The sequence below is a fragment of the Phalaenopsis equestris genome, unplaced genomic scaffold (assembly GCF_001263595.1).
Source record: "Phalaenopsis equestris unplaced genomic scaffold, ASM126359v1 Scaffold001243, whole genome shotgun sequence".
NCBI lineage: Eukaryota > Viridiplantae > Streptophyta > Magnoliopsida > Asparagales > Orchidaceae > Phalaenopsis > Phalaenopsis equestris.
In genome coordinates, this window is record NW_018165682.1 from 362,666 (window position 1) to 375,327 (window position 12,662).

Genomic DNA, 12,662 nt, shown 5'->3' on the forward strand with positions numbered 1-12,662 from the left:
CTTAGATGGTTGTCTAGTGCTCTTAGATCGTTAGAAGACTCCCCGAACTAAACGGGGTGTAAGTCTTTTTGTTCGGAGCGTTTCCAACTTTGCAGCTGAGCCTCCATTTCTCCTCTTTCTAGCGGCATTCTCGCCACTTCAACAAGTATAAGTTTCACCTCTTATAGCTCCACCTAATAGTCATAGAACAGAGTTTTGCTCCTTTGACCTTAGGGCTACCGAGGTCCCCGTGGACTACGCAATTCAAGGGTTACAGTCCGAGGGTTTCTGGATGTATTGGGTCGAGTATATTCACGATCATGTAGACTTAGGATCTTAGTAACATGGGACATAGCTGTCTGTTGATAGCCTTGTGTGAGTTGTCATTTTAAATGTAAGTAAAACTCTTTGGATCAAAAATATTTTTGAGAAACCCCCAAGATGTAATTAACCAAGTGAAATAAGTTTCATTGGGAGCACTCTGGACCCCAGAACAGGCAAACACGCCTGAATCTCTAGTCGCGAATATTGATCCAAAATGCTTTTGCCCAATCATTTTTGGGCGGTCATACTTGACCTATTCTTACAAAGTTTATCGCAAGCAGACTCTACATGTTTTCTTTATTTTTTTTGTCGTCTTTATTGTATGTTTGTCTTTTCCAGTTCTTCTCTTCTCCTAATCGTTCCTATGATCCAGAAGAGAGACTTATTCGGAAAAAAAAATATACGACAATAGATAAACTGACAACTCAAAAATAAAAAGAAAAAAAAAACAAAAACATATAGGTGAAGAGAGGATAGAATGAATTATATGACCTAGCTTGCATAACATCAAAAATATACCTCATTTTTTTTACTTTTTAAAAGTGAAAGACATCTTTTCATGCATAGGTTTATAATATTAAAGTGTTATAAATATTAAAATCAAAGTATAGGTGTTATATGTATAAGAATTGTGATGTATATATGAAAATTTCACAAGTTGTTTTGGCAAATCTAGGACATCTAGTGATAAAATTTAAGCTTCGATCATGAAAAATCTGGAGGCTGCAGCTTCAATCTATGTGTCATGCATAGAAAATTACCTACGGGTCGTACTTAAATAGAGGATAGAATAAATTGTAGTGTTGAATTCAGATTGGTTCCTAAAAAAATAATTGTTCTAAAAATATGTTCTATTCATTAATGGTTTGATCTTATATAGTCTTAATACTCTTGCAAATAAATTCCTAAATTTCTTCTATATTTTCTATTTACAGATACAACCATAAACTAGATACAAATGTCAACATTCCCCTCAAAATGGGCAAAAAATATTCACTAAACTCATCTTGTCAAATAACCTAGACAAACTTAATGAGCTAAGTCCTTTGGTGAGGCAACCATCCACTTGCTCTTTAGTGGCTACATGACTTAGCTTCAGTAGTTCGTTATTCAGCTTTTCCTTGATGAAGTAACTATCAATCTCCACATGTGTGGTTATATTGTATTGCACCGGATTGTTGGCAATGCAGAATGTAGACTTGTTGTTGCACCACAATTTCACTTGAGCTCCTTGGTCCGCCTTGAGCTTTACCAACAAGGCTCTCAACCACATCATTTCGGCAACTCCTAAAGTCATAACCCTATACTCTGCCTTTATTGGTGACCTCGCTACTATCGATTGTTTCTTGCTCTTCCAAGGGACCAAGTTCCCCCTACAAATATGCAATATTCTAATGTGGACTACCTTTCATCAGAACAACTCGCTCAGTGAGAGTCACAATAGCTCCCAATTCCTACATGCCCATTTTTCTTAAAGATCGATCACTTCCCTGTGCACTCTTTAGTACCTTAAAACCCGATACATTGCGTCCATATGGCCCTTCCTTGGGTCATGCATGTAGCGGCTCACCATGCACACTACAAATGAGATGCAGCGACAAGTGTGACTCAAATAGATCATATGACCCACCAATCTTAGGTACCTCCCATGATCAACTGCTCTGCTACCTCTGCACTCAACTTGGTCTTCCGAGAGAGACTGCAGGCTTGCATCCCAGCCTGCATGTTTTCATGAGGAGATTCAATACATATTTCATCAGAGACAAGACCAGCCCCTCTGGTCCACAGGCAACCACAATCTCAATGAAGTATTTTAGCTGTCTAAGGTCCTTCAACACAAATTCTTTGCCCAATCTTACATTTAGCTGATCATCTGCCTCATTATCACCAGTGACAATCATGTCATCAATATACACAACAAGCATAGTGGTGTGACCTCCATATTGTCAACAGAATACTACATTGTCAACATTGATCTGCTGATATCCCATGCCCACTATAATCTTTCTAAACTTGTCAAACCAAGCTAGACGAAACTGCTCAAACCATAAAGTGACTTCTGAGCATGCACAACTTGTCTACCGTCTGGCATGTACTGAATCATGGTGGTATCTCCATACAGACACCTATATTAACTCACAATGAAGAAACACATTCTTCCCATCGAGTTGGTGTAACCTCCACCAACATTCCCTGCCAAAAAAACCAATGTCCTGAATATGGTTATCACTGCTACTGGTGCAAAAGTTTTTCATAGTCAGATTGTACCCTTTCACCACCAATCGTGCTTGTAGTGTTGCATCTCCCCTTATGAATTTTGTTTAACTGTGAAGATCCACTTGTACCCAACTGTTCTATTTTCCACTGGTAGTTTCCCATGTTTGGTTTTTATCGAGAACCTCAAGCTCTTTATGCATGGCCGCTTTCCACTTTGGATGCTCCTTAACTACCTGCTAACACTTGGGTATAGAGATAGTATCCAAAAATATAATGAATGTTCCATTGAAAGGTGATATGTTAGAGTATGAAACAAATTGAGCAATGTCATGTTCTCACCCCAAAACGATCAAAAGGATGTCCCGCATTCCTGTGAGAGATCCTTCTTAAGGTTATGAGATTGGAAGTAGAAGATGAATCATATCACCTGTGACTTCTGAGTCTGAGGTGGATGGTATAAGTGTTTCAAGAGTCGGGGCGAACCATGATAAGAGACTTGTTGGCACGAGTGGCACTGCAAACACATTTCCCTTCAGCTGGAGTCTCAACATCTCTGGGTTCAATCTCATCATTTTCAATCTCCTCATTTTCAGCTCCTTAGCATATTCATTGCACATTACAGGACAAGGCATCGCTACCAATCTCTCACTATTACTACTCACCCCCTCTTGCCTCATAACTCCAATATCAGGTGAGGTCACCTCCAGAATATAGTACAGTTCGAATTCTCTAAAAGTCATATTCATGCTCACAAATATAGTATCTTCTTTATCGGGCTCCAATAAATACTCATTCTGGGTAGCAAAATACCCCACGAGACACTTTACAACTCTGGATCCAATTTCTTTTACAGATGGTCTGTTGTCATTTACAAAACGTACACATCTCAATGCCTTCAATAGAAAAATCCCGCTATTATCTTTTTTTAATATCTGACAAAGAGACTTCCAATGCAACAATCTCGAGGGCATTCAATTGATCGATGAAGCAGCTGTCAAAACTATTTGGCCCCACAAGTGCTTTAGGACATTCATCACGATCATTAGTCTTTGGGCTACCTCTAGAAGTTGTCTATTATTTCTCTCTGCTACTTAGTTTTGTGCCGGTGAGTATGAACATGTGGTTTAATACATATCCCTTGGGCTAATAAGTATTTCTCAAACGTCTTGTTAGCATATTTTGTCTCATTATCAAACCTCAATACCTTCACTCTAACAACATATTTGCTCTAGATTGTCTTGTAGAAATCATTAAAGCAAGCAAACACATCACCCATACTTTCATCAGCTAAAACTAACACAAGAAAAAAGCAATCAAGGAAAGACAATATCGACAATCATTCATCGAACTCGTAGAACAAAGTCCCAAACATCAAAATGTATGAAATCAAAATCACAAGAACACCTATTCCCATAACTATATAGCAGCTCCTATTAAACTTACCAAAATCGCAAGCATCACAAACAAGTTTTTGTTTATTTGTCTTTCATACAAGGACAGATAAACAACTAAATAATAGCAACAATACATCCTCCACATTCCTCCCAGATCCCTTTCAACACTCTCTACCATGAATGTCAAAAGCTGAGTCCATCCTCTTTCTATCCAAGTACCAAATTTCACCATGCCATGTTCCACTCCCAAGTATCGAGCTCGTTCCTTTCTCTTAAAAGATCACCTTCAGAATATCAAATGAAAGAACACGTTTTAGTTGGAGAATAAGGATACTAAAGAAAAAAAATATTAACTGAAAAGTAAGGATCATGCAAAACATTAGACAAAAGCATATAATCAGTACACCTCACTCTACCCTTACCCACTACAGGTCGTATTGTACCATCAACAGTCTGAATGCTCTCTAGAAATGCTAGGTGAGTATGGGAAAAGAACTCTCTAGTAGTACCTGCCACATGTTGAGATGCACGGGAATTTAATATTCATTATGGTGATTGTGTGGTAGAAATAGCGACGAGCATGCGTATCACGAGTACCTTTGTTAGAGTGACCATAAGTAGCAATGTTACCCCTTGATGATGAAGAGAGAGATGAAATCTCGGCCTCATCATTTGTTGTTTTCTGCCTCATCTTCAACATCTCCAGAAACTCATGATCCTCATCGGTAAAGAACACATCTGTCTCTCCCTCATCCTCTATTACCATCAGACTTGTCTGATAGCCCCTTCTGAAACCTCTTCAACCACCACAATCACGACCACGAACTCCAAATTGTTCACGTCCACATCCATGTCCGCCTGTCTCAGACAAACTTTACTCAAATGTTCTACTTCACCACAGTTGTAGCGCTTGCGAGTTTCCCCTTGGACACCTGTCATGAGTTCGAGGGAGCTAAAGCTGATCGCGCACCTGGCAGTACACACGGCTCAGAGTGTAGCCTCATGTAACTCCCCTCCTATATCATAGTGATGGCCTCATCCAGTGAAAGGGTCGTCGTCTGGGCTAGAAGGACTGATCTCCTCTGATCAAAGACCGGATTCAGATGAGCCAGAAACAGAAGTTCTCATCTGTGCAAATATCTCCCCCTTCTTACACCTCAAATTGCCACAGCACGACATCAATGAAAAATGATTAAGATCTGCCCATAGCCTCTCCCAATCTATAGAGTACTCCTAAATCGATTTATCACCATGTACCATTGCCTTTATCTCACGGTGAATCAGGAACACTCTCATGCGATTCTCAGCCCAGCATAGATCATCTTCAGCTTCGCTCAGATGTCCCTCATCTTTTGAATGACATCTACTGATGAGGCAATCAATAAAACCATCGAATAGAGTAATCAGGTGTAAAGTAAGGTGTGTGTAGTCCACTCATCCCCCTCAACATTGACACTCTCTGACTCAACCTCCGTCAGATATCCCTCTATTCTTATCCCTACTAGAGCAGCCTCGATCCGACATGACCAACTCAAATATGTGGTCGATCCATCAAGTTTCAGATTCACGGGACGGAAATCTAACTTCACCTACGCCAAAGCATTTGTTGTGGTAGTTGTTCTTGTCGAGACGCTAGCTCCCTGTATGAGTTTGATCTAGACCTTCAGAACATTAGGATCTATCTTTCCAGAAGTTACAATCATTTACCTTCTGCACTATCTTCATCTCCTAAAAACCTTAATCACAAAGATCCAAGTCTAGATCACACAAATTACAAGCGACATTCTTCCTCTTCTTCATCTAATCTTAATCTATCTCATCGTCAAGGTCATACTCAATTTAATTATTCCCACCGGCTCACTTCAAAATGACACAACATTCCCTAGCATTCGTCATCCTTACACACACGCAGAACCAAAGTTTTCTCCTTCACTACTTAAATATCACACATGCTTCACCCCTATCCTAACACAAGCCACAAGAACCTCTATGCCGCAAACCAACAGCCAAAGGTGTCGCCTCTTCCTTTCAATTGAGCCGAAAAAAACTCTCTTCCTTGAACCAGCAGCTGAAGGCATCTCCTATGCCTTTCGATCGATCTTCGATTCAGATGAGCCAGAAACAGAAGTTCTCATCTGTGCAAATATCTCCCCCTTCTTACACCTCAAATTGCCACAGCACGACATCAATGAAAAATGATTAAGATCTGCCCATAGCCTCTCCCAATCTATAGAGTACTCCTAAATCGATTTATCACCATGTACCATTGCCTTTATCTCACGGTGAATCAGGAACACTCTCATGCGATTCTCAGCCCAGCATAGATCATCTTCAGCTTCGCTCAGATGTCCCTCATCTTTTGAATGACATCTACTGATGAGGCAATCAATAAAACCATCGAATAGAGTAATCAGGTGTAAAGTAAGGTGTGTGTAGTCCACTCATCCCCCTCAACATTGACACTCTCTGACTCAACCTCCGTCAGATATCCCTCTATTCTTATCCCTACTAGAGCAGCCTCGATCCGACATGACCAACTCAAATATGTGGTCGATCCATCAAGTTTCAGATTCACGGGACGGAAATCTAACTTCACCTACGCCAAAGCATTTGTTGTGGTAGTTGTTCTTGTCGAGACGCTAGCTCCCTGTATGAGTTTGATCTAGACCTTCAGAACATTAGGATCTATCTTTCCAGAAGTTACAATCATTTACCTTCTGCACTATCTTCATCTCCTAAAAACCTTAATCACAAAGATCCAAGTCTAGATCACACAAATTACAAGCGACATTCTTCCTCTTCTTCATCTAATCTTAATCTATCTCATCGTCAAGGTCATACTCAATTTAATTATTCCCACCGGCTCACTTCAAAATGACACAACATTCCCTAGCATTCGTCATCCTTACACACACGCAGAACCAAAGTTTTCTCCTTCACTACTTAAATATCACACATGCTTCACCCCTATCCTAACACAAGCCACAAGAACCTCTATGCCGCAAACCAACAGCCAAAGGTGTCGCCTCTTCCTTTCAATTGAGCCGAAAAAAACTCTCTTCCTTGAACCAGCAGCTGAAGGCATCTCCTATGCCTTTCGATCGATCTTCGACACTTCCTGCACCGGTGATTGAAACCGAAGCCTCCTCTTATCTCATTCTTCTTGATGCGATAGCCAGCCTAAAGAGAGGAGCAGCAGTACTGGAGCAACACTAGCGACGGCTAGGGCTAGGGTTTAACTCTGATACCATAAAGAAATAATTGTTCTAAAAGCTTGTTCTATTCATTCATGATTTGGGCTTACATAGAGCCTTACAAAATTCTTATAAATAAACCCCCATACTTCCTCGATATTTCATATTTACAAATAGAACCCTAAACTAGATAGAAGTTTCAGTTGTTCCGATGGCATAATGTTGCCTATCATGCAATCAATTAATATATCAAATGAAATAATTGGGAATATGATGTTTGACGTTGAGGCATGAAGATATCTAATTTATTTGCAAAGTCTAGCTCAAATGCCTTGACAAATTAAGTAGCATGCCTGCTATTTTAATATTCGTGATCTTTTTATCAAGCTTGTGGAGCGCTCTAACCTGAAATTGAGATTTTTCATTTTGTTCCCGGCTAATGTGCTACATATTCGAGCACAATATTCAAGAATTTTAGCAATCATTGGGCCATAAGTAAATGTTTTCAGAATTAAGAAATTCTGCTTTTTAAAGCAGTAAAAAGGACTAAAGTCTTGCCTGGCAATGTCAATGGCAAATTTAAGAACTTTGTGTAACGGTAGTCGACCTTTTTTCTGAAGATAGCTTCCTAAGTTGCCCTGAGATTCAAAATCAAGATGTCAGCCAAGATGTGGAAACGGAGGAAATAATGATTATCAAAAAGAATTAGCCCAACACTGGCATGCCTTTACATACATACGACCCAGTTCTTATGTATTTCCACATTGAATACATAAAAATCTATGAGTTAGATTTGTAAATACATAGGGATTAAGTGGCATGCAAGTAATTCTTCCCACAATTCAAACAAAAAAAAAAACAGCAGTGAGAGAATGGCGAGCATAAACTAACTTTTGGATGGTATTCGGAAATAATCATCAATGGTGTGTTCTGTGTGACAGCACCAAGAAATTGGACAACATTAGGATGTCGAACCTTCAGCAACAAACTAAGTTCATGCTTGAAAGCATTTCTGCACAATAAAATAAAATAAAAAAAGATAATATATATAAGGTTTTAAAGAAGAAAGATGAAAAGGTATGCAAATATAGAAAGACTTCAACAAAACTCATTCAGCTTATACACTCGATATATGCTAAAAGACAAAATAAGTTTATAGGATGAGAGAGAAGAGAAAGTAAAAGGAAACAAAAGAAAAAGATAATATCTGCGGAGCATCATCTTGATGAACGAAAGTGTAGCTGTGCCAAAAATTTTTTGAAAATTCCATGGAGAACTGCAATCATCCATTTTGAGCTTAGTTGTTTTCTTTAATGTCTCTCATGTTAGTTGTTTTCTTCAATGTATCTCATGAGTTATTTTTTCTTGCGTTTGCTTTTAGAGATTTGGGGATTCCTTCTTTTTGTGAGGTTGGTGTGGTAGAGCTTAGTAAAAATTGTTCTCTTATGCTCCTTTTATTTGTATATTTTTGTGGCTTCAATATAATGGTTTCGGTTTTGCATGGTATCTTTGGCTAGGCTTATGTTTGTGAAGAGAAAAAATCTTATGACATGCTATATGTTACAACAACAACAAACCTTTATCCCACTAAGTGGGGTCGGCTACATGAATCCTTTTTCTCCATTGCGTCGTATCGAGTGTCATATTTTCATTTAATTCTAATAAACTAAGATCATTTTTTATACAATATGCCCAAATCTTTCTAGGTCTACCTCTGCCTTTCTTAACATAAGTCAAATCTAAAACATATACTCTCCTAATCGGATCATCGGATGGTTGACATTTAATGTGACCAAACCATCTAAGACGACTCTCTCTAATTTTGTCCGTCACTGGAGCTACAACAACTCTATCACGGATATATTCATTTTGCATTTTGTCTCTAAGTGAAAAGCCACTCATCCACCTAATCATTCTCATCTCGGCAACACTTAACTTAGTATTATGCTTCTCCTTTAAAGGCCAACATTCAGCGCCATAGAGCATTGCAGTCTCACCATCATCTTATAAAATTTTCCTTTCAGTCTAAGCGATACTTTTCTATCACACAATAGGCTCGAAGCATTCTTCCACTTCAACCAACCAACTTAAATTCTACTAATAAAATTCTCATCTATATCATCATCACTTTGAACAATGGACCCGAGATATCTAAAGCATTCACACCTTTTAATAATTTGATCACCTACAGTTACAATTCTGTCACCAGAGCTACTACTACTAAAATTACATTCCATGTATTGAGTTTTAGTTCTACTCAAATGAAGGCCTTTAGATTCCAATGTAAACCTCCATAATCGAAGTTTTTCCCGAGCTTTCTCTCTCGTCTTATCCACGAGAAGGATATCATTAGCAGAAAGCATATATCAAGGTACATCATCCTATAAATGTCCAATAAGAGCATCCATATGGGCTTAAAGCGATCCCTGATGTAATCTAACAAAAATAGAAAAATATTTGGTCAATCCTCCTTCTGGTCGAACACAAGTAACAGCTCTAGTATCCAAATCTTTAATGACTTGAATATGAGTCATAGCAACACCTTTCTTCTCAAGAAATCTCTAAAGGATATTTCTTGGAATCTTATTGTAAGCTTTTTCTAAATCAATAAAAACCATATGTAGATCATCTTTATTATCTCTGAACTTCTCCATCAAACCTCTTAATAAATGTATAACTTGCATGGTAGACCTGTCCGACATAAATCCAAATTGATTATGAAAAATCTTTGTAATATGTCTTAACTTATGTTCAATTACTCTCTCCCATAATTTTAAAGTATACTGCATCAACTTAATTCCTCTATAATTTGCACACTCTTGTGCATCCCTTTTATTATTAAAAATGAGGATCAAAATTCTCTTCCTCCACTCCTCAGGCATCTTTTTTAGTTTTTATAATAAGATTAAAGAGTTTAGTAAGCCAAAAAACTCTAAAATCTTCTATATATTTCCACACTTCAATTGGGATATGATCAGGTCCTACAGACTTTTCACTCTTAGTTTTCTTTGAAGTCTTCTCAACTTTTTTTTTACTAATACGATCGTAAAAATGAAATATTTTATTATTATTAATGGTATTAAGATCACTAAAGTCGATCATATTTTCAAAAACTTCACTAAAAAAGTTTATTAAAAAACTCGCCCACTTATGTTGAATATCTTTTTCTAAGAAAATCATTTTCTGATTTTCATCTTTAACACACTTTACATGAGTTAAATTTTTACTTTACTTTTCACTTTGTTTGGCTAGTTTATATATATATTTTTCAGCATCTTTAGTATCTAATCTACTCTAAAGATCGTTAAAAGCATAATTTTTAATGTCGCAAATTGTTCTCTTAGACACTCGAAAAGTCATTTGATATTATTCCCAGTTCTCTACGCTTTTAAATTTAAACTAATTTTTATAACATGATTCTTATATGTTATCTTTTCTTGCACATTATTATCTCACCATCAACTATTTTTATTTATAGAAATTTTTTTTTTTGATTTTACAGTACCTCTTTTGTTACTTGTTTAATAGTGTTTGTTACTTTATCCCACATAGAATTTGCTCCTTCATGAATATCCCAAAACTGAAATCTTGAATTTTATTCATAAAAATAATTTTATTTGTGTCTTTTAGGCACTCCCATCAAATTTTACGACAATGATTCATAGTATTCCTTATTTTACAACTCTTTATTTTAAAATCTATAACTAATAATTGATGTTGAGTACTTAAATCCTCACTTAGAATGATCTTACAATCTTTACATTTTCGGCGATTTCTTTTTTTTATAAGAAAATAATCAATTTGTGTTTTATTAAACACACTCTTATAAGTAATAATATGCTCATCTCTTTTCTTGAATAAAGTATTAGCAATAACAAAATCATACACTAAAACAAAATCTAATATGGCTCCACCTTCTTCATTAATCACTCCAAAATCATAGCCACCATGAGTATTTCTAAAATCTTCTACCACTTTACCAACATGTCTATTTAATCTCCTCCAATAAATTTTTTTTCTTTAAGAAGTATCATTTGTATTAATTCTTCTAAGTCATTCCAGAAGTTATGTTTAGGACCTATATCTAAACCTATTTGAGGAGCATAATCACTTATAAAATTAAAAATCCTAGTGTCAACAATAATCTTAAGACCTACAATTCTATTAGTTTTTACAAAATAATCTTTCAAACTAGTATCTATAAAAACACCATCATTTCTAATGTGACTATTACCTGAATACTAAAGTTTAAAGCATAAGTTATCAATCTCCTTAACATTTTCTCCAACTCATTTAGTTTCTTGAATACATAAGATATTTATCTTTCTATGAATCATAATTTTAACTAATTTCATTAATTTACCAATGAGAATACATATTTCCAAGATCATATCCTAATATTACTTTCATGGACTAACTTCTTTACTTGCATCCGTCCATAATGTAGAAACCCTTGCTTATTTGACACTACGCCCAAGTGTCGTTGTAGCAGTTCTTGCACACTTTCACTGTATTCAGGCTATACAGCGCGTCGCTTCCAGAGGATATCCTAGCATTTACACAATGAACAAAAGGATTCATGCTATAATTTTTCGACAAATTTTATGCTGGTTATCGACTACCTAACTGATTTGATGAGGAAAAAAGAATGAATGGAAAATAAATAAGAAAGAGAAAAGAGAAAGATGAGAGAAAACAAATGAAAAAGATATTATGTTACCGTGGTACATCACCTTGACAAACCAAAAGTGTGGTTGTGCCGGAAATTGTGTAAAAAGATGTGAGATGCCACCATTTCGAGATTAATCACTTTCTTTATTGTCACTCTAGAGTTATTTTCACAAGCGGTTTTCTTATTTCTTTTTTTTTTCTTTTTTTTGGGTGTGTGTGTGATTGGTGCTCTACAGATTGAGATAGATTTTTTTCTTATGCTCCTTTTATTTGTAAATTTTTGTGGCTTCTTTATAATTTTTCAGATGTCTCGTCTCTTATGATTGTAGGCTTGATTTTGAAACACATAAATATTAATGACTTTTGTGATGAACAATCCCTTTTGATACTATTTTTGTGTTCATTTTCCTAGGATGTCCCCTCAACATATAATTTATACGTTATCCTAACAAAAACAAGCATAATAGTTTTTAAAAACCCAGATGCATGCCCCAGTGTCTGCTGATAGTTGCTTATTTAATACCTTCCCTACATAATCCGGGTGATACGCTAATAGAAGAATTACATTCATACTGCTAAAGTAAATTAATATCATTAAACAATCCACACTGCAGCAGAGGAAACAAAGGATTGATTATTGATACCAACAATATAACTAATCAACCAGTTCTACTTGTTCTTAGTAGACCCGTCAATTTGGCTCATTGTTCTCAAACAGCTTGTATTTGGCTCGTTAAGCAGTTCATGTTCGGCCTGTTCGTTAAGCCTAACGAGCCGAACATGATTAAGCTCGAAATGTAAATGAGCCGAACACGAACAAAAGTTTGTTCACTCGTGTTCGACTCGAATTGACTGGAATATATATATATATATATATATATCT

The 12,662-nt window shown here is 36.5% G+C and overlaps 1 protein-coding gene across 2 annotated transcripts in view; it reads right to left on the reverse strand.

Annotated features, from left to right (window-relative positions):
- Positions 1-12,662, reverse strand: part of LOC110033639 (dual specificity protein kinase shkC-like) — a 49,137-nt gene that overhangs the window by 23,320 nt on the left and 13,155 nt on the right. For both annotated transcript variants that reach the window (XM_020737686.1, XM_020737685.1), the window contains exons 6-7: positions 8,000-8,120; positions 7,667-7,746 (exon numbers count right to left, since the gene is read on the reverse strand). In XM_020737686.1, coding sequence (XP_020593345.1) covers positions 7,667-7,746; positions 8,000-8,120 — 201 coding nt within the window. The remainder of the gene's footprint in view (positions 1-7,666; positions 7,747-7,999; positions 8,121-12,662) is intronic.